The sequence below is a fragment of the Topomyia yanbarensis genome, chromosome 1, assembly GCF_030247195.1.
Source record: "Topomyia yanbarensis strain Yona2022 chromosome 1, ASM3024719v1, whole genome shotgun sequence".
Lineage (NCBI taxonomy): Eukaryota > Metazoa > Arthropoda > Insecta > Diptera > Culicidae > Topomyia > Topomyia yanbarensis.
Window position 1 is genome coordinate 210,839,474 of NC_080670.1, and position 23,850 is coordinate 210,863,323.

The 23,850-nt window shown below is 40.6% G+C and overlaps 1 protein-coding gene across 5 annotated transcripts in view; it reads left to right on the forward strand.

Moving 5' to 3' along the window:
- Positions 1-1,389: 1,389 nt before the first annotated feature.
- The window catches only part of LOC131691032 (NADPH--cytochrome P450 reductase), a 31,320-nt gene continuing 8,859 nt past the window's right edge, over positions 1,390-23,850 (forward strand). Inside the window, exons 1-5 of one of the 5 annotated variants that reach the window (XM_058977172.1) lie at positions 1,390-1,547; positions 2,292-2,358; positions 22,485-22,702; positions 22,779-22,971; positions 23,033-23,182. In XM_058977172.1, the coding sequence (XP_058833155.1) occupies positions 22,530-22,702; positions 22,779-22,971; positions 23,033-23,182 (516 nt within the window). In that variant the 5' untranslated portion in view covers positions 1,390-1,547; positions 2,292-2,358; positions 22,485-22,529. Of the gene's footprint in view, positions 1,548-2,291; positions 2,359-20,958; positions 21,138-21,919; positions 22,041-22,484; positions 22,703-22,778; positions 22,972-23,032; positions 23,183-23,850 lie in introns of those variants that run through there. The other 4 variants (XM_058977207.1, XM_058977190.1, XM_058977182.1 and 1 more) reach the window with 4 other exon arrangements.

Consider the following 23,850-nt stretch of genomic DNA (forward strand, 5'->3'; position numbering starts at 1 on the left):
CATAAAGCTAGTGTCAGGCCTTCATGAGACCTCAAGAAGTCACTTTTGGAGGTCTTCGTAAATGTAGATTTGTCGGTAGACGGTTCCAAATATAATAGAAAAATACCTAATTTAACACAACTACAGATCACTTGCAACATAAAAAGCTTTTTGTGAAATTCGACAGCTCCATCTTAGGCCAATTCAATAAATTTCCTGCATGAAAGTTTCCATTTTTTAAAAACGGTTTTTAAGCCAAAGCTTTGGAAGTTAAACCTTGGCGTGGAAGTGCCGGTATATTAATATATTCTGTTACTTAGTGTAGAATTAGATTTCGTCATTTACGGCTAATATACAACCGCCAGAAGAAACTTAAAACGTTGGTACACAATCAAGAAAGGCGAATCAGAAAAGGTATATGTCAGTGATTCACTAAATACAGACTGGAAAGAGGGTAATATGGAAAACCTTAAGGTCCGCCCAGATTAAGTCTTCGGTACGGAACAAAACCTCGGCCTAGGAACTCCTAGCATGTTGTTAGTCGCCTCTTACGACATGGGAGCAGTTCCCAGAGGTTCTATTCTTGGTTGAAATAGTGCAAAAAGATTTCAGCCCGCCGGACACCACACGGCTTGGCATTTGAATATTTCTTAATTTGCTTGAAAAACATCAATATAAATGGCTAAATTCAAACCACCTATAAATTGTTACATATCAGTCATGTTATTTAAAAAAATAGAATTTTACTCTTCGTTTAGCATTTCCAAGCCGTAATCCGGTATAACACCAACAAAAAATATTAATTTCCCTACAATTAATATTTTTTGTTGGTCTTATACCGGATTACGGCAGATTGTTTAAAGTTTACGTTGTGTTCCCACCTCCTTTGGTTCATTGGTTATTTTGCCTATTCGAGCAACCCGAACTTTTGACGTATTACGTCAATGTCATAACTGCTCGAATCTCAAATGTCTCAAATTGCTTCGCTCAACCAGTGATGCCAGGTTTGTGAATCTGGCATTTTAGTTTCAGTTTTAGCCCTTACACGAGTGAATAAAACGAACAAAATTGTTTAAATATTTAAATCTCATTTGAACACACCATAAACTCCATACAATATTCACAGTCATCAAATAATTTCTGGCGAATAACAACGTGTTGCCTTTGCCTAGAGCATAATTGTATATCGTTTTACATCGTATTGAAAAAGAATTATAATTTTCTTTAAATTTGCATTATTTTTATTCTTTCTTTTATTACAACATTCGATTGCTACATAAATTTACACAACGCCTAGATATTTTCACAAACAATCCAAATTTTCTGTACATAATATATTTCACTAAAAGTTATGGCACCCCTGCTTCCAGCAGGGCAGTCCCTTTCAGCGCTTAAGCACCTCTCTCGTCATTCAATCCGTGGTCCAAGTTCGTGCTGGTCGTATTCCGTGTTTGCTGTCTGCCGCTTCTGGTTATTCCGTGCGTGTACCGTCTGTTAGTCCCGTGGTTCGCGAGTGCCTTTTTCCTTCGCCGTTCCTTTTGCCAGACGCGGCTAATCTAGGCTAGTAGGTGTGTAATTTGAGTATAGTAGTTATTCAGCTATTTTTAGGCTATCTCTACCATCAGTACCAGTGGTTAATGTTCCTTGCCCGTGGCAATCATTTTTTTTGCAATTTGCTGAAACAAGTAATTTTACGTTTATGCAAGCTGCAAAAAAATCGAGAGCTGAGGAATCGCAAAAAAACCTGTTCAGCGCAAAATAAACGAAGTGGCTTAAAACCGACAGACTTGTGGAGATGGATCGTGGCCATAGCAGAGGAAAACAAGATTGAATCATTCGCTCGACGTACGTCAAAAGCATTTCGTTAGGTCACTGTTTTTTTTTCTACGTCCAAAGAGATTCCGTAAATAATTACGGATCGACTTTCCTGTTTGTATTAGTTCCTAACTGCTCAATTATTGCACTAAACTGTTCCGGAGATGCTGGATCAAGAGTACAGATTTCATTGACGGCCACAACAAATACACGCTAGACTTTCTGGTGGCCTTCACATCGTGTATTGGCTCTGCTGGACTAAAATCACTTACGTATTTTATGTATGTGCGTATATAGAGTATTGCGCAGAGTTGGGCGGATAGTTTGTTTCCAACACTTGTAGCTTGTCTTAACGAAGCAGACACAGAAACTGTGTGAAGAAAGAGCCAATCAGTGTGTGTACTGATTGAGTAGTGTCGAATAGCAAGTTGCAACCGGAAAACCGTGGTTAGTTGGGAAATAAAGTCCGGTATTTTTTTTTCTATTTTCTCCGAAAGAGCGGCTACATATGCTGAAGAAGAATTTTGCTGCAACTGCTGCCGTTCTACAATTTCGATTTCATTGGTAAGTAATGTTTTATAATTTAAAACTATTCTGTTGAAATTTATGAATATCAATCCAACTACACCTAACTGATAAGCGTTCGAATACCTCAGACCTATTTATATCTTCAGCTATAAACTTTATCCAATCAGCCTCAATGGCAACAATAAGAAATCCACGAAGCACAAATAAAATGGAAGGGTTGAAAAGGTTCACACATTACATCGAAACGTGTAAAACGTGTCTGACACGTATCAAGCAACAAAAATGACGATAGCCAGCGAAGGGCAGCGCTTCCAAGGTCGACAAATAGTCGAACATGGTAAAAAAGATGTTGCTCGTGTTGTGAATTTTCTAGGGCATTTGGCTACTACAGATCTAGAATATCTTCGAAATGTAGATGTTGGAACGTATGGCCAAAGTGAATATATTTGAGACGAAATTGAACCAATGGTTGATCTGGGCAATTGAGTTTAAAGCGTTTTGACCTGGCATAAAGTATTCAAATGTAATCAACAGTACAATTGATAAATAATCATGGAATGATACAGCAGTACAATGTGAAGTAAGCCTCGATTTGTTCAAGTATGTTTAGTTTAAAGCTGCTATTAGATGAGTACCAATTGCCCTTAGCTCAGACAAATCCCGGTCCAAGCAAGTGATCGTGTACCGAACCCAAATCGAAGAACTAAGCATTGTCAACACTATCTACCTTGCCTGGGTACCCGGACATTCCGGTATTACTGGAAATGAATGGGCTGACGAATTGGCCAGGGAAGGTTCAGCGATTGACTTCGTTGGTCCTGAGTCCGCGCTTTTCGCTAATTTCGGCAAGTTGGATAAGGGAAAAATACGGTCCTGGGATTCGTCCGAGCACCGCAATTATTGGAGAAATCTACAAACGTGTCGCCTAACAAATGCGTTTGCAGAACAACCGAGCCCAGTGATTTCGAAACATCTCCGAGATTTTTCGAAGCTCCACTGCGGCATGCTGACCAGGGCTTTAACCGGCCACTGCAAACTCAGTTATCACATGGCAACTATTCAGCGCGCTGAGTCTTTTTCATGTGATCTTTGTGAATCCGACTACGGAACCTCATATCATCTGATATGTAACTGTCCAGCGGTAGCGCAATTGCGATTTCGAGTTTTCGGCCGTCCTTATATAGACGAAACCATGTTTGGACGACTGAAACTCAGAGACATACTAAAGTTTCTTATTCAATGTGGTAAAGAGTTTTAGGTTTTTACGCAAGCCAGTTGAACTACTAACTTACCTGTTGTTTATTTTTGTTTTTGTTTTTCCCACCCTTCCAAATCTACTTCCCCACACCTTTTTGACCTTTCCTCCCGCTCAGGAAATGATGAAAACACACGGCAAGGCACAAATCCCCGACTACATACGGGGAAAGTGCCATTTAAGCCAATATATTCTGATTCCCGATTCTGAACAGACATAACACTATGAGGGAATTCCCACAAAAAACATCGATCCGGCAATTTCCCCAGAACACTAGCTCCACCTGTTATTCACAGTCCCAAACACTCATTTGCTGATGGGTTACCCCTCAGGTTAGGGAACAATTTTTCACTAGTGGTCTATCCCCCGTATGCTTCATATGTCAGTGGCGCCATAATTTCAAATGTAGCCACAGTCCCAACTACAAATTTATTTAAAATGACCGTTAAAGCAGGTCTTCGAGTGTTATGTCTGTTAGTCTGTGCTTTGCCTTCCAACACCTAAGCCACAACTGATTGCACAAATATTCAGTTCAAGATTTGTGGCTCCAGTTTACTTCAAATGAGTGACAGTCAATCATGAACAATCCTTTGAATTATTTTTAGTGGGGCGCCATCAAGCTGGATACCAATATAACCCCTCAAACTCCGCTTCGGTAGCTGTTCGAAATAACAGGTTTCAGTCGAACGAACTTGAACGTAATACTTTAAGCAGATATGTATACACTTTAAATTGTTTGTTTATTCAACTAAAACTGTCAAAAAATTATTTATTAATTCTGTATTCTTATGCTATTAAGTAATTGTCTGACTTACGATATTTCTGTCCTTGACTAAGTTCAAATACTAGCTCTTCCAAGCTCAAACGTCTTAGACTTGGCCGGAGCTTTGGGTTTAGTTGTAATAATTTAAAGGTTATAAAAAGGTTTTTCAATTCACAGTAATTTTAATTTATTTTATTTCGCTTCGTGAAACAATTTTTCTTGTTCCTACTTCCTACACAGCTGTCATTTCACTTCTTGGCACTCGCACACATCATCATTATCCCTTAATCAGCCATCATGAGCAGGGTGGCCAGATAGAATTCCTTAATATCGGTAGGGTCACTAAAAGTGTATCGGTAGTTATCGGTAGGCCGGGTTGTTGTCCCAAAAACATAGTATTGACATAGAATTGTAAAATACTGACAACACAGATCTCAGACCTAATCCAACCCAAAAAATGAATGTTGAGTAGGATGTGTCCAAAATCAATAAAAATCGGTAGTTTTCGGTAGGAATAACAAAATATCGGTAGTTTTGCCTTGGTCGTCTGTGAATCGGTAGGGAAGACTAAAATCGGTAGGACTACCGATAAATCGGTAGGTCTGGCCACCCTGATCATGAGGTTAAGATAATTTCGTCGCAACACTGCATCAAAAGTAAATTGCAAACAGTGATGTCATCTTTCCATCTAAATGTGGTAAAACGTGCATGCGGCGGTTTCCGGAGGCATTCAACAATAGGTATCAAAAGGGGTGATGATTTTTTTTGGAATGGTTTACAATTTACGATTTTGTTAAAAATGCATCACGCTCCTCCCTGCACTGTATTAGTAGCTTGGAGGCAGATCGATATGATTTCGAGTCACAGCAGAAGTTATTTCCGCAGCTGATGTATTTGACTACGTTCGAAACGGCATATTTGGTGATCTATCCCAGTAAACGAACGGCGATATATACCTCGGCAAGAGGGAATTAACCATCAATTTACTACCACTGAAATGAAATCTGTAAGTAACACTAGCACATATCTAATTTCACCTCTAACAATTCAGGAACTACTGTACGGGATGGCGCTGGACCTGTGGCCTTCGACTGGCATGGTCCATTCTTATCGGTTCGAGTCTTCTTGGCTGGTTGGGTGATGTGTGCCCCTACTTGCAAGTGGATAGTTTCGCTTGGGTTGAGGACCTGTGGATCCTGCTAGTCGGCGTTCGAATATTAAGTTATTGTGAAATGTTGTAAATCAATTTTTTGCGTTCAAATATGTCCAAAAATAGTACGAAATACTGACATATAGTGTCAAAATAAACGAAGCCCGCTAAAAACAAATTAAAAAAAACTTAGTACCAAGGACGAAACCTGTTTCGGAAAACAAAAATTTCAAAATGTATGAACCAAACCGTTCACTTCTGACGTGAAAGCAAAAACGTAAGATCTGAACAAGAAAAAAAGAAATGTTAGAAAAACCGTAAACAAATTTTTTTTGTGGACATTCTAGTTGTAAAAAAAGTCTTTGGAGTTGAAAAAATTTTGGACCATCGAATTTTTCTAACGCAGTGGGCTTGGGAGCAGTACAAATCCAAATGATGGCAGTGGCTTAAGGTTCCGACTAAATCATTGTGAAGAAATTTTTGGTGTGGCTGTTGTCCACTAGGAGGTTGATAACAGGCTATTATCTTTCTCTGGACAAAACCAGCCTAGAGACCGCGGGGCATTCGGCGGGTTGGAGTATCTCAACCAGGAATTGATCCACTGGGTTTCTGCTCCCATATCGTAAAAAAAGGACTGAAAGCAGGAGTCCTCAAGTCGAGTTGTTTTTCCGTGTCCAGGACTGAATGGCTGGCATGACTAAAATATGCCAGCCGCGCACGGAGTGTCGTAGGTCTAACCCATGCTATGTTACTCTGAATCTCTGACACAGTGGACGTTTGCTTTATCGCCAATCGTAGGATTCAGGTGATGATCATCTTTCTTATACCTATTTCGAGGTTCGTTATAGGGGATTATAAGCCAACGTGTTTAGTATCTTCTAGTTGCTGTACAACAAGCGCTGATGATGATCATCAGCACTTGTTGTACATTAGACAAGCATAAATTAATCTTCAGCATAAACGTACAGGAACTATGAATCTATTCCGTCTTGTGCAGAAAGGAAAAGCATCCATAGCTTAAGTTGAAGAACCGCTCAGATATCAATTTGAGACGCACCGAAATGATGCAATACGTAAGTAGTACAAATCTACACATACTTAATATAGGAAATCGCCCAACATTTGCACGAGCTGGCAGAGATGAGGTGTTAAATGTAACTCTTTGTTCTGACGGGATTACGTGTGAGTTTGCAAACTAGTTCGTACCAAATGAGCTCGAACCGTCCTTTTCTGATCATAAGTACATTGTTTTTGATCATTAAACGTCTCGCTAGATATCGTCGTATATGATAATCCCAAATCAGCGAACTGGCACCTCTACGAAGAGCGCTTGGTGACTAGGTTTCATAGGTATCTTCCGTCGATTGAATCTCCAAGTGACTTGGATGAGGTCGTGGATAAGACAAACGCACTTCTAGTAGCAGCATATCAAGAGGCTTGTCCGCTTTAAGTTATGCGTGCTTCTAGAGGAACACCTTGGTGGAGAATACCGAACTTGTTTGACTCAAAAAGTTATGTAGAAGAGCTTGGAATCGTAGACGCTGGGACGGGTCGGAGAGGCATTTAAGTTGGCTCACAAAACATACAGAAATGCCCTTCGATTCTCTGAGCGAAGTGATTGGAAAAGCTTATGTACAAATGTCTCTAATAGATTAAAAAGGTTACCTTCGAAATTGAAAGACTTTCCTGTTAGTTCCATTAGAACTGCTAATGGTGAATACTCGTCTAACGAAGATTTAATACTCAACAGCCTTTTTGAAACACACTTTCCAGGCTGTACGCAGCCATCACTGGCGACTACCCCTAAGTTCTTTTGAGGCAGTTCTGATTCTTGGGCATTGGCCCGCAGAATTGTGACAACCGAATCGATCAAATGGGCGATCGAAAGTTTTGCTCCGTATAAGACTCCGGGAAAAGATCGAATTATTCCAGTTCAACTTCAAAGAGGGTATGAATGTTGAAAAAGAATATTTCGCAATGATATACGTACGAAATATTCTTTGTATATAAACAATTTGCCATTCACGGGACGGCAGTTGACAGTAAGAACTGTCATACGGAACGTGCTATAAAAAGCTCTGAGATGTCATCTGACAGAACGTCATGTGACAAAAGCTTCAAGTGGGTAACTTGAGCTTTTGCATATGGACGTCGCGTATGGATGTGTTGTTGACTATAGACAGATGGTATGATAGGGTACGATAGTCAATAAGAGACAGTGATAAACAGTGCATGAAATATCAATCGATATCGAACTATGTTAGCATTATATAACTTGACGAACAAGAACCAAATAAAGTTATCTCAAACCAACCTACAGAAATACTTGGAGTTTTCTTACGGTATTATCAACAGGTTATGGGCCCAGGGGATACCTGATCGAAGGCTATTCGTTGCCCATATCTCAACAGGTTATGGGCCCAGTAGTTAACTGGAACTAGCCACCTGGACTATTGTAAAATAGTTGTTTTGGAAGATACACGTTTCGGGTAGAAACGGCCGGCGAGAACCATCTAAAAATATTCGAATGGAGTAACCGAGATTAAAACCCGTGACGAAAAATTCGATTCGAACCCGCAAATGCCCTTGCCCAGTTACAGTTCTGTATCCTGAGCTGTACTGCAACAAAAGGAGTCGTTAAGCGAAATTGATTGACACAGTAGACCTAGTTCAATCAACTGTTCTATGAAAGCGAAAGACCGCAGTTGGATATTGCTCAATATGAACGGGCATCAATGCTACAATGTATGTTTAGCAAACACAACACGGCCAACAACCGTGACCGTCCGTGTAGCGAATGATCCCCCATAGACACACGAACACGCGAATTTCCTCCGCCAGGTTGCAAGGTCTAGAACATTCTTTACTTCCTTACTTCTCCGTCAGCAGCTCCGAGCTCATTTCGGATGCCTCAACTGGGCTGAGATAGATACATCGACAGCCAAATGCCGCTGTAATTGCTCAGTAATCCCCCTCCGCTATTGTTATGGCCGGACTTAAGACACAGACAAGCGGCTGAAACACGCTTAATTTTTCGATTCGTTCATCACATCAATTCGTACAGGGTACAGAATCACATCTCAGCTTTGAAACTGTTTGATTGTTTTTATCTGTGGTTTAACTGTCTGCAAAATATACAATCTCTGATGTATACTGAACCGGTTTAGCTTTGACCGGACCGGCAGATACAGATCGTAGATCAACACCGAATGCGGAACTAAAGTGTTCCGCACTATTCGATTACCTTCGGCATGCGATGTTGCATGTAGATATAACACAGCTTACGATGATGTTAGCGAATTTGAAGAAAAATATACATAATATCTGTTCCTCTCAATATGACACTGATGTTTTTGTTTTGATTATGAGGACTAAGAAAATAGCTGTCTCTTTTTTTCGGCTTACTAAGATCTGATGCTACGCGCGGAAGTGTTTTGAGCGAACCTCAGGTCACCTGTGTTCAAGGCGAAGAAATAACAAGAAGCGCGATTGTGTGTCTTTGCTCTTTAACTACCTAATTATTGTGCACGATCGCATATTACCTCAAGTTCCACTAACGCGCAGCTCTGAAAAGTCGATAGAGAAGAAATAAAAGCGTGACCTCTTTGCCACTGGGTTGAAGTTATTCCACCCGGGCTTGAATTTCAATTTGCGAAGCAGAAATTAGCAACTTATCCAACCATTTGCGTTTTCGTTAACGGAATTTTCGTCAATACGTCAATCAATGTTGAAAATTTGTTTTCCATTACACCATCAAAAGTCCCCAATATTCACTGGGCTGCATCGGATATCGTGTTCGTGACCATGAAGGAAGTGAAAGCCTTCATTGCATTCACCATGAAACGTATGCTCACTATTTTTTTCAGTTATGTTAGCAAACGAGAAGGTGGCGAAATGTTGCTGTTCTACCCTAAATTAGTAAATTCGTTTTATTTCCAAATCATAGCTAGCGGTGCGAATTTGTGCAAACGAAAATTTACAACCCTTATTGACGTGTTGATTCTTAACCTTTGACACCGTGTTATCGAAATTTGATTTTAAAAAAACGGAAATTATCAATTACCGTTGGACGTTGATAACGTATTCATGATCTGATCTGTTTATTTTAACCACAGATCATAATCAGTGACAAATTGAGCGCAGTAAACTGGTGGCAATTTTTCTGTTGAATCTAGGAAAAAGACGAGAGACACTTGAAGTAAACCCAATGATTGACGATTGGATTGAGTAATCATATCACACTTCTCTTTACAGTTTGGACCGCCTATCTAATGAAGGGGTGACTGGGGAGATCATCGTAGCGCAGGGTTTTAAGGTGTTCGTACATTTTCAGACGAGGATTGCTTCATCGAATGTCTACGTGACTCCCATTCCTTTCACGAGCGCTGCTCTTTGACCTCATCGTGGCGATGCTAATTGGAATTGTATATAGCAGGAAGGTAGACGGGGCGATTTTTTTCACGCTGTTGCCCTGCCGGTTGTGCATTCTCATCGCGACGCCGGTTTTTTTTTATGTTGAGCGTGTTTCGGTGAAACACGTCGTATGCAATTGATTGTATCGCTGTAAATTGATTCTCCGGAAAATTGACTTTTAATTATTTGCCGTTGGTTCAGTGGAATCCGGCTCTGTGCTTAACATGACAATGTGCGTTTTTCCCGATACGGTTGCTTCCATCAATATTTATCACGTCACTAATCCGTTCGGATCAATTGAGTCATCGAGACGATGCAGCTGACGTAGAAGACTTTTTTATCTCTTCTTTGTAAATAAATTGATGAGTAATACTAGCTGTTACTTGTCAAAAATGCTAACCCCTGTGGCTAAATCCATTGTCAAGGAAGACCGATAGTGTCAAATACGGACGTAGAAAGTTAATAAAAAATCGAACGAGAGTTTAAGGGTTAGACAATTACACATTGCTATATTTAGAAAACTGAGCTCTATCGATTTATGCATTAAAGGAAGAATTTTTTCCTTTTAATGATATAATTCCCAGCAAAAGCTACGTCGAAATCTATCGTATCGTCGATACTTACTGTGAACGTCTACCTAGCTACTCGAGTGTTGACATTCCGATCCGAGACGTTAGCTATAGCTCACAATAGATGAAGTGGCTGAACACATGACACATGAGATAAGTCTGATTGCGTCGTGTCTTGCCGAAGGCAGCAAGCCTTTGAACGAATACCCTAAAATGACTGGCACAAAACATGTTTTTCTTCTCCTTGCATCCGATTTTGCCTATTCACGATCGAAATCTGCGTTGGTCTTTGTCAAATATTTCCATCCCAGACTTTCGCATGTATAAGCACATGAGTAACCCGTTTCCTGGCGTGTCTTGGAAGCGTTATCGTTATCGCGAAACCACCTCCTACCTTCATATATGTGTGATTGAGGGTTACTATCTCGTTGCAACCAACATGGTTGCTGCTCGGAACCTGTGACCGCCAAATAAGCGTTTAAGTTATTGACCTGTAATCTTATCGATACCGCTACGGATTAGATACCGTTTGCCGAATATGGCTTGATGTGGCCTTTGGGCAAATTGTTTTGACGTAGGACGTGACCAAGCTTCTCTTTGAACGATAAAAACTTTCCCGGATCAAAATATTGCTGCATTGCTGCGTCAATCGAAGGAAACAATATCAACGTTCATTGGTGATATTTCGTTTGCTACGTGCTGTTTGCCTAAAAGATCTAAAATTTGATTGAGGAAGCACTTCGAATGTAATTTTATTTCATTTTTTTTTTTCAAATGTGACAGCTGGTAGAAAACGTTATTCGGAGTTGGAGTTTTAGTGAATTTCGACAGTTTTGATCATTCCACGTGTAATTTAACCATCGGCCGTGCACAAAATAAACTGATATCAAGTTGTGAGTTTACGATATGCAATACAAGAACAATTGAATCAATATTTGCTTTTCCATCAGCACCCCTCACTTTTATCAGTCAATCGATTTTTTCAACTCTAAACGCTACCGGTTTGCCTACTGCGATCAAAAACAACGGTGACGTTGCTTGTTTTCTTCGAAATAAACAAATCACACCCTGTCGCGTTTCATTAGCGGACGAAGCACACGGTAGTCACATTCGTTACTTTATATCAATTACAGAACCCCACGTGCCCCGCAATTCTACGGCAAACGATACCAACACTTGTTTTGATGAAACATCACAATCACACAATCGCACCATTAAGCTGCGGTGTGACACGCGCTATCCATTGGCAGAAGACTACAGGGAAGTGATGCGATGTACGTTTATCTTTGCCCGTCAATAATTGGCGACAGGTTTCGGTGTCCATGAATCATTTATAACCTATCCCCACAGACACATTTGTATATCGATTAGGTTTCTGTTGCTGGCCTTCGCCAACGATTGTGAAATTGGTTCGAAATTGACTGGTGATCTTGCGTGATCAAGTTCTATTACGTCTATTACCCGTTCGTCGTCGTTGTCGTCGTCGTCGGTCAACAGGTTGGCAGTTCTAGAAACATACTTTTCCAACATTTGCTATGTCTGCATGTGTCAATGAACGCAGTAGCTGTACTTTGTGCAACATCACCGGATTGCCTTCACCGTGCGAGCTCCTCTAGAGCCGCCAGTCAACACTGAAAAGGGAAAACTGGTTCTTGTGCGGAGCGGTTACTACTTTCGCTTGGTTATATTATTGCTTCTCCAAAATTGGCGTACGTGCGCGATCGGAGAGCTGGTGGCTAGTCAAACCGTTGGAACTAAGTTGAGCGACAAATACCGAGTTTTATCATAGAGGACAGATTCCAAATGAATGAAAAGAGTTGATCGCCATTTATGCTGTTTTATACAGAATTTTACTAGCAGTGTTGGCATAAATGTGATTCGACTTGAAGTGCCATCGATATCCTGAGAAGTTTGACGCTGAATCAGTAACGAACACGAAGCTATCTGTTTGCGGTCTATACGGTTGCTATAGCAACGTGTTTGGTAATTTTTTTTCGGTTCGATTACATGAATAGGAGTGGCTTCCGGAATATTGACATTTCTACGTAACAGATGAATCGACGGAATTAGGAAATTAGGAATTAATAATTGAACGAAAAAAGAGTAAACAGAAAGAATATCCTTCATCAGCCTCCAAAACCTAAAACTCCCCAAGCGAAAGTGTCGTAATACACGTAATAGTATCCCTCACATCTGTGTTGCTGTTTATAGGATGATTTGCTGTTAGGAAGGCTACCCAAATTTTTAACATTTATTTGACCTATAATTCATGAATTCACCATTAATCATTGAAGTACTCGTATTAGAGGAAAAATTACCCCAATTTTTTCGAATGTTAGAGTAAATCAAATTGGTCAAACAGACACCACTCCAACTCTCATAGAATCGAATTGTTTGGGTGAACCTATACTCAACACCCTATATGCTATACATAATGCTTCTTTTCGTTCAGGCTTAGCACCTTCGCGTCGTGCTTGACGTGACCACGCCGCACAGAGGAGTAACTAGAACAAATTCTTGGCCAATAACCAAAAAATTTTTTTTTCGATTTTTTATTTAGTTTATATTTTTTTAAATACCTAAAAGCATACTGAATGTTGTGGCAAAATAATGAGTATGCGAAAAATTGCTAAAGAATTTTTGCATGGATGGAAAATAGTGATATTTTAAGGGTTTTTAATCATTTTTTATTATATATCCCGAAACATCGCTTTCAAATGATGATGACTGTATTAAATAGGACAATATTATAACAAACATAATTGAACACAACTATTTGTATAACCTCCGCTTAAAAATAACCGAAAATAGTAGTGTTGCTGTGTATTGGACCAGCTTTAAAAACACCCTTTTTAAACAATTTATTCCAAATTTGAATGACAAAAAAGTTACATTATACGGCAAGATCCGGCAAAGTTGCTGAAACAACATTACAAAACAAGATTCCGGTTATTCAAAAAACATTCAATCTCTTCCGATCTTTTCCGATCCGCAAATTCCAAGCGATTTGAAAATATTGATATTTTTACTAATTTGAGGTACACCAAAATGCTGTAGGGCAAATACTATGTTTGGCAAAGTGAATCTTTATGAATATGAGCACAGGCATCCCCTTTCTTCTTCCTTTTCCACTGACCAACTGTTCAAGCAGCGGGAAAAACAAATGTATTCACAAAGATCACCTCGAAAATACTAGTATTCGGAAGGATCTAAAAAATTGACCCCTGCACTGGTAGGTGGATAGATGCCAAATAGTCCCAAAAACCAGTTATTTTCTATTTTTAGTTCGTATTAAGGCATAATAACAGCAATAGCCGCAATAAATAGTTTTGGCCAGGATTCGACCCCAGTTACTCCTCTGTGCGCCGATGCATACATTCAACACTCCGCGGCTAGTTCAACAGCTGATCGAAGGGGTAGTATGCATTCAGGTTTTAGATGTAACGTATGGATTTTACTTGCACTTTCCTACGGCGGGCAAGGTGAGGTGCAAACTTCACGATATCAACCGCATTGATCGGTTCGGTTTGCTGGTTTGCTTTGGTTGATTGATTGGTATATTAGCAACTATCAGAGCAGTATGACTTGCGACATTCCTATACGATCGGTCGGGGATGCCCTAAACCGTTCGCATTATACTGCATACATGTACACGTACGCATAAATAACCGCATTTTTTGCCGATGAAACTTGTAGAATATGGTAAACGGAAATCCATTGCGGACTCGTACGAAGTATCACATCGACATCCGAGGAAACATACCTGCAAAGGGAACCTGTTATTGTACCGATCAAAACAAGCAATTCACAAACTGATGACTTCGCAAGAATAGAACCCCCCGAAACGGAAAAACTCTGGGGCACGATTTGTCGGGCAACACGGAAAACGTGTCAAATACGCACAGCATGCTTTGGTCAGATAGCAGCGTCAGTTTAATTTTTTTGCTAGTAGCTGCTACAGACATTCCCATAATCCCTCGCAAATTGATCATGGCTGCGCATTTTAAATTTTAGCACAGATAACAGACGTCTGAATCGAGGAGAACGACACTTCGTGATTTGGTGATGAAATTAACTGATAATTCGACGTCAACATTTCATAATGCCTTATGAAATGTTGACGTCGAATTATATACAATATGCTCATGTTGAGAAAATGGCGTCTGAAAAATTACCTCGTACTTTATATTCCCATTTATGAACAGGAGCTTGATTTAAGGACCAAACAACTCAATGCCGTGTTAAATTAACCATTTTTTCCGAATAATATAACAGATTTATTAAAAAAATTGTATTTTGAGCGTTTTTTGTAGATAAATGTTTTGGTCCCTTTTGAAACATCGCACTGGTTTTGTGCCCTTTCCCATAATCCCTTTTCAGCGAGACGTTAACTTATAGTGCGTGCGGATGAGCCCTTTTGTTTACAGCAAATGATTATGTGACGTTTATTTTGATCCCTTTCTTGGTGTTGCGATGTTTTTGTTCCCTTTTCAAGTATAGTCTTTTTCATTAAGAAAAGGGCCCATAAACAATTTTTTCCGTTTTGTTGTTTGGTGTTTATGAGCCGTTAATTTTTGAGGGGAAGTGAAAGGGAACATAAGCAAAACAAGTTATTTTGCTTATGTGCCTTTTCGATAATCCATTATTTCCCCAACAGCCAGGCTTCAGAATCGGCTTATTTAAGGTATGTATAAAGCTTTGTTAGTGTCCATTTGAAGTAAGTATTAACCGGAATTGTTTACGTTTTGTTTATCGGCCCATTTGAAATGTTCTCGTCGAAATAACCGCATTTTTTGCCGATGAAACTTGTAGAATATGGTAAACGGAAATCCATTGCGGACTCGTACGAAGTATCACATCGACATCTGAGGAAACATACCTGCAAAGGGAACCTGTTATTGTACCGATCAAAACAAGCAATCCACAAACTGACGACTTCGCAAGAATAGAACCCCCCCCGAAACGGAAAAACTCTGTGGGGCACGATTTGTCGGACAACACGGAAAACGTGTCAAATACGCACAGCATGCTTTGGTCAGATAGCAGCGTCAGTTTTAATTTTTTGCTAGTAGCTGCTACAGACATTCCCATAATCCCTCGCAAATTGATCATGGCTGCGCATTTTAAATTTAAGCACAGATAACAGATGTCTGGATCGAGGAGAACGACACTCCGTGATATGTTGATGAATTGAACTGATAATTTATAATTCTGAACAGATTGATAAAGACTTGCTTTGGTTAGCTTGGAATGGATTCACAATTCCAACATTGCTCGAGAATGGTTGGGATTTGCCGAGGATGGTTTGAAATGTGTCATGAAAAAAAATAATCGCACGAAATTCGCAGTTTGACAGTGTTCGATGCAATCAAAACTGTGGCGCGCCGTCCTCGTGCGACAACGCACCTTGTATCCAGAAACCTTGACCTGACGAATAGGGATGAAAGACGACAGATGTCATCGGACGAGGTAGCAAACGTTGTCTGCAGTGTCATTTCCTTGAGTCCGCCTGCTGAGTTTACAAGAGGTTTTTTAGTAACGCCAATTAGTTTGGAATTTATTTTATATATTTCTAATCGTTCGACCAAGTTCGATCACTGATATCGCTATATTTAAACTTTATAATCAAGGTAATATTATTTGTAATTCATTGAAGATTCAAAACTAATATTGTATTAAGTTCAGGATTGCGAGTAGTTGAGGTTAGCTTTGCCTACGTTCGACAATCGCGCTATATCGGCCTGAAAGCTAAGGATATTTTTCCTTGACGTTATCCCAGGCTTCTCCCGTTCCGGACAACGAGAGATAGAGACCTACAAAACGTAAGTCCTTCGCAATTGCAAAGCTAAACAATTAAAATTCCTATTATGAATTTGCAGGAGATTTTAATTCGAGTGAATAAAGAATTTAAAATAACGGAACCCGTTTCTCTGTTGCTGGCACAACACAAAACAAAACATACAGTATATAATTGCAGCAACAAATCAAAACAAAACAAGAACTGTTGCCAGAATTGTTAAATGATTCGAACATCCCTCCCCTAGGTCAATGGGTTTGACGGTATTGCAAACATCAAGCATATTCCGTGCATCAGAGCTATTGCTTGGTCAATTAAGACGGTTATTGCATTACACCTCGATAGTGGTGCATCGAGGAGACAGGGAGGGGCTTAGAGGTCTTTTTTATGCTATGTTTTTTCTTTCATACTTTGCGCCTGCCCAAACTATTAATCAACCACTAGCCTGTGCACGCTGGCGTGGCCTACTAGCAGATCGACGTGGTTTGACTTTTGCTGAGATCCGCAGAGTTTGCAGACATTGTTCCACAGCTTAATGACAATGTTGTTGGACAAGGCTCACAGTGGGGGACATTGTGTGTCGATTGATCTGTCAACTTCGTCATCGTACACAAGCTAATTAAAGAAATGTAAAAGTAACGGGTGTTCAATACAAAATGAGAGCGTGGACGGCACTGACGTCCATCTTCTGGATACAACTCCAGATCCTGGTAGCCAACTGCTTCGTATCCTTGACCAGCCAATTATTTTTGTACACTAGGGTACTGAGGGAGCCGAAAAAATTCTCAATGGGACAAGTTGGTCAGGTTCCTTTCTTGCGGCACGTACGGTATATTTTTTATGCTCAAGATACTCCAGTGTTTTCTTGGCGTAATGGGAAGACGCCTTGTCCGGCCAGAAGACATACTTCCATCCGTATGGTGCTTCTTTATGAACGGCAGAAGAATTTTCTTAAGACACTCCTCCTGGTACACTTGTTGATTGATGGCCAGACCGCTCGGCTTAAACCACGGCTTTGAAATCCCTCTGTCCGATATGGCAACGTACACCAAAACTTTTTTCAAATTTATACTTAAACTTATATTTTACTTCGGGGGCTGTGGCCGACTTGTCGCTGGAATAGTAGCCGTCATTTCCTGGAATGTGGGTCTTCGAGAGCGGAAAGTAACTTTCGTCGTCCAGCACGAACAACGTCCAGCGGTAGTTCTTCGTCATCCACCGGAACTGCGATTTTATGATCGCCATTCGCCATAGTCCGTGTACACCGGGGACCGAGTTTTCTTCCGATAAACGATGTCCTCAATCTTGAGGATTCGGTGAATCAAGATATAGGAGCAGTGATATTTTCGGCCGGCGTCACGCAAACTCGTTCCATTCTTGTTGTCGAACAGCTTTTTCAACGCTTCCGTCTTCTTTTTCATCATTATCTTCGCCGGACGGCTGCTACCGCATCACGCTCAGAGATGACAGGATCCAGTAAACTGTACTAACGGGCACGTTTTCGTCTCGAAAGTGGTCTACCGTAAACTTATTTCCAAGGTGATAATGCGTTCCGTAAAACCGTACAACACGCTCTCGGAGTGCTGTTTCGACGCCATCTTCGATTGAACTGACAGCACCGGAGCGAAATGAAACATGCCACCCATTTCTAGGGAGTCCAGAGAGAATTTTTTATTGAACACCCGTTAGAAATCTTTTGTAATAATTATATTTGTAGTACTAGGGTACAAGCATCAGAATCACGGTCCGCGTGATCGTTGGAGAACACACGCGAATATGCGAATGACCATACGGTTATAAAATCGAATTTATGCATTTTAAGCTACACGCTAGCACACGCGACATACAAATGTACACGCGATCGAACACGTTAACGTACAAGCGCTCGAGTCCTTCCCGATGATACCCAAAGTCGAACATACATTCGCGATCATCCACGCACAACTACACCCCACCGTTAGTGTTTTATATTTCTACAGTATGTAAGAGTTAAAAAATCAACTAAATTTTATTTCTATCCGGTTAAATCCCGTAGATACAGTTTGTCGCTGCGTGTTGAGATCCTTCAGCTAGACGATGAAATATTTTTGATGTCGTTCCCTGCAACTTGCGGCCCAAATCTGCCTGCTCTCGCGGTCTCGGCTTCTTGCCGTTCGCGATGGGATTTTCGTGTTCTTATTGTACATTCGTCTAATTCGTTTCTTTGTTGGTGATGCTGGTTGTTAGTTTAGAGGCACTAGGTGCGATCGTTGTTACTTCACTGGATGTGTTGGTTGTTGGTTTCGAGATACTAGGCGTAGCAGTTACCGATTGGGCAGATGTTTGTGGTTTAGAAAAAGGTGTCAATAGCTGCTTGTTAGACTTTTTTTTGGTTTCGACATAAGTGCCAATACCTTATTTAAGACATTTTTGTTGGTATCCAACGGGAAACAAACAGATCGAAATAGTGAGTTAAACGAAAGCAATTACGTGAAAAAATCATCCCAGAGGCAGGATTAGAATCTGGAACCCTTGGGACTCCGACCCAATTCATAAACCCTTAGGCTATTCGTGGGCTAGGATGACGTCCCAGTGACAATACACATTACCGCCGCTGCCACCCAACACATTTGGTCTATTTAATTTCCCCCGCACGATATCAGGGCCGGGATTTTTATTACCATCTAGTATCTGATTGTTGGGCTAAACTATTGAACTGCATCAGTGCACAATTACGCGCATGATGTAGCTGTATATGGATCACTTTCGTAAGGTTAAATGATTATTTTCGGACAAAGAACGTTTTCAAGAATATAGCTAGAATATCTGAGATCAAATGGTGCGAAGCAGTGTAACACAAAACTAAATCTTTAAACGCGTTTTTCTTGTAATCGCGTTTTTCTAACGCAGAATCGCAGAATACGCACGTGAACAACCTTTCTCTCTATGGACAAGTGCAGCCTTTTTCGTATCCACTCCTAAATTGTCTTCGTGGTATTTATATATAGTTCCTTAAAATGCATCACAGACAGTCTGCGCAGCATGGAAATTTTAAGATTAACAACTTTGTCTAAGAATGCAAGATGATTTTGGAGAAATGAAAAAGTTCTTTATTTAAAATTTATCTAAAATTTGAATGCTGATTATTATATCTTTTCTGTAAATCGATCGTGATGTAGAGTCTCTCGAGAAGATGCACCGTCCGTTGCCTTCAAACACTTGACATCGAATGATTTTCCGAACAAATCTGCTGAGAGCCTACATTTATGATTCAATAAAATTTTAGTGCACTATATTGATGGCCTTGCCCGGGATAGGCTGGTAAATTTTAGTTAATAGATACCATGTATAATTCGATATTTAAAACACAATTGGTGAAATTTTTTCCGAAAACCGAAGATGTGCAAATCCGTTCTGTAAAATGAAGGTTGCGAAGGCACGAAATATAAACTATCGTTTTCCGAATCTTAAAAGAGCCCACATATTGAAAGGTTGAACGTTAGTGTCGGCAAAAAACTGAAAGCTTGTGTGAATTTTCCCGAAAGTCTGAATATTATGCATCTGTGAAATTTACTAAAAACTATCGCGTATCTCCGCGCATGATGATTTGTTTCTTCAACGAGCATGATTTTCGTTATCGAATATTACCGGCTTTCTTTTGAGGTTCTACTGTTTTCTTCCACGCTACCGTCGCTTTTGATGTGTTGGCCCATATAGGTCCTTACGGTTGGTTGTTCTTATTTGTTTATCATCTTGTAAGCTACGATTGTGAAACGGGTTTCCTTGTATTTTAATTCTTCTTTGACGGCAGTAGCTGTCGCATTGCTTTAGTTGTCACACTAACATCGTCCTCGTAGATTCCTAGTTCATAGTTATCTAAACAATTGCGCTTCTGCTGCTCAACCACGACTATGATCTACGAGTCATGCAGTCATCAACATCATGCTAACTCTCAAGGACCGTTTTTGATACCACTTGTTGTCACGCATCATTTCCCAATTCTGAACACTCTTTCAACAAAATTGAGTAAGAGTCCTCCGTTTCTGACGAAAAGAGTTCCATCAAAGTTCAGTGTCCAGCACTCAGCAGGGCTGTCTTTCTTTTTTTTCTGGTCACAACATCGACGAAACTGTTAAAGATAATTGTGAAACGGATTTATTATGGGCTCTTTGCCAGTGAATAAGACCAGTTTCAATTCTGTTTCATCATCCCCAATGACGCATTGCGAGTTCCTATACAAGTACAACCTGTAATTCGTAATGTTTCAATTATCGTTCAGCATACAGTTCAGTTTACGACTTCGATAGGATCTTCACAAGCATGTTTACCTCTACAACGCATCAGCTGGTAGCGTTCTAAGTTTCTTCAACGTGATACACTATCTCCGGTACCGATGGTCGAACCGGGTTTGGTACTCTACTTGCTTATCGGAATGACTGACGACCGCCAATAAGTGCCATATAGGATTCCACCATGCACACACAGCTCCACCTGCCTCCGATCGCAAACCGGGTTCGGGTTCCGTCTCTCTCTCTGTGTGTCAACTTACGGGTCGCGATTCGCGATGCGGCCACACCATCAGTGCATGAGCGCCGCCGTAGCAGCTAACCTAACATAGCTACACCACCACAACACATGGAAGAAGCTTTTTTCGCAATCTCATGATATACGCAAAACCTGCCACGCTTTCAGCGCCTACTTCACCGACTGTCTCGGTCAGTATCGTTTCAGTGTTTGGCGAACGAAGATCGTCGTGGTGACGGCTTGCATAGCAACGGTGTGGCCAGCAGTGTGTAGCAATATTTATCACAAACCCCCTGCTGCTGAGCGTGTGCGGTGAAGGTGTGTAGGAGAAGAAGGAGCACAGTGGCATCCATTAGATCTCCGATGTGCGTACTTGACCTTACGTGATGTGAACCGACAATTGATATTGAATAGAATGCGCATTTTTTTCCTGTTTTGCTGCTTGTGTGTTCCAATGCAACTCTTCGCTTATTTTGCGGCGTGAGGTCTTGGTCGAGGTCCACGGTTTTGTTGTTTTTTTGTGCTAATACGAGACTATGAATCGTTGAATGCAACTTGTACTTTCGACGGCTAGCGATAGGAGATAGTAAACAACGATTTTATTTTCACATCTAGCACACAGCATCACAGATTTCAGATTAGCAGGGCTGCGAAAAAATCGATTTAAGTTAGCGCTTTAAAAAATACAAGCCGAAATATAAACCCAAATAAATGTGACAATTAGTGAAAATGAAGTGGCAAATATGTTCAAATTTCATGTGTTGACCCTGATGCTCCGCTGGAATAATAAGAACCGAAACTGGTGCTATTAAAAATTCAAAACCGGAAAAAAATATTTCCCTACAGTCCACACTATTCGAGTCACCGATTCAACCAAAGGAACCCAGATTGGTGTATATGTGGTTTATGACGAGCGCGTGCGACGATTGTTCCAATCGACTGGCAGCACGTAACGAGCGTGACTTGAGGAATTCCTATACATAGAGGAGTGACGTTCCAAGGCAACAACGGATACGGGGTGTAAAAATCTAATCAAAACTGTCTGCTTCTCCGCGTCCGCCGCTGTTCCAGGGCCGATTTCACTGTGTGCGAGAGTTGTGTGGAGTATGTATGTGGTATGCAAAGCAAATTTGCGTGTTCATAATATACTGTTCGAGGCGAAATAGCATGAAACAATTGCCCGAAATTGGTGACATTGAATCGAAGGCAATAGCAATCTGTCGCGACCGTCCGTTTCTGGTCGAAAACAGGAATGAGTTCATAACTTGGTGAATAATTTTTTTTAAGGAATGCTAATTTCTTAACAAGCAGTGGTGCAAAATTGGTTCGATATGGTTTAGTTTCAGAGTTCAGATAACTTTACGTCAGTTCTATATATGATATGATTTCGAGGAGGCAAGGTTACATGTATAGTAAACATTTGAGGTATCCGTCTGATTTGCATAGATGCTTATTGTTGTGTGAGCGTAAACAGTGATGAAATAAGCGAACAGTGATGAAGTATGCAATAAAATGGACTAGATACGTTCTCACCACGTGGACTCGGGTGATATATTTTTTGTGATATTTTTGCGTTGTGTGAAAATTTAGACGATATCTTAGGTTTCACAATTCACTGTTCATCCATTGCTGGGCTTGAATAAACTGTGCAATATTCCTTTCAACCTATTTTAAAATTTAAAACAACCATCATACTTCCTGTCGAATTTCAGATTACCCGCATCAGTCCCCTCGGACAGGACGACAGTTAACCCGCAATGGATACACAGACCGAACCGGAAGTGCCGGTGGCACCGGCTGGCGAAGAACCCTTCCTCGGCCCACTGGATATAGTACTACTGGCGATACTAGTCGCTGGAGCTGCGTGGTTCCTGCTCAAAAATAGGAAAAAAGACTCACAACCAAGCCAGTTCAAGTCCTACTCTATACAGTAAGTTTGTTCAACCCTCCGGTTAATTGAAGATTTGTTTAGACGTTTTAACAATTCTTTTAATTCTATCTTAAAGACCTACCACAGTGAACACGATGGCGATGACGGAAAATTCCTTCATCAAGAAGCTGAAATCATCTGGTCGTCGGTTGGTAGTATTCTACGGTTCTCAAACCGGAACGGCGGAGGAGTTCGCCGGTCGACTGGCGAAGGAAGGTCTTCGCTACCAGATGAAGGGAATGGTGGCGGATCCAGAGGAATGCGATATGGTAAGCTGAGTTAGTTCCGGTGATAAATTGCCAAGAAATAATCGATTTTATCTGTTCACAGGAAGAATTACTATCGCTGAAGGACATCGACAAATCGTTGGCTGTGTTCTGTCTAGCTACCTACGGCGAAGGAGATCCCACAGATAACTGCATGGAGTTCTACGAGTGGATCCAGAACAACGATGTGGATATGGCTGGACTAAATTACACAGTAAGTGGTATTTTTTTCTCCGACCTAAACACGTTTTTTCTTCGACAACTCGGCACGGGGAAATACCCCAGAGAGGTCGTCGAAATCTCAGACGCCCTTGTTCACCAACGTCGTTAAACGATTCGCTTCGTGTAGCGACCATACCTGCTATAGTAATTACCTTCGCATCGTGCTATTGTTCCGGTCATTGCATTCAAGCCATTTAATTGCTTACAGAATGATGACTAGATAATCTTCGAATGTTAACACGTGATCGTGAAAATGGCTATTAACTGTTTGTATATGGTATCTACATATACGTCAAAAGAATAAGACCTTTGCGGTGTTAGAATTTCTCTTTGAGCCGGGACTCTAGTGTCGGCTACTATTGCTAATCACCAATGAGCTTTAATAATGTGGTGTGTAAAATAATTGGATGAACACGGAAAGGCAGCTTTAAAAAATTATTCTGAAAACAAAGCAACCTTAGATCATATTTGCACTATTTGCAAGTTTTATGGCATTCAAGTACTATCATGGCAGTTCTATACGTTAAACATCTAAAACTGAATTAGAGCCTGCTTACAGTTTTGTTATAAGCTTAAAGAGCAAAATGAGTAAAAATTTGTACAGATCAGTAAAGGAATAGATTTTGTTAAACTGACAAAATTGCTCGTGCCCTATAGGAA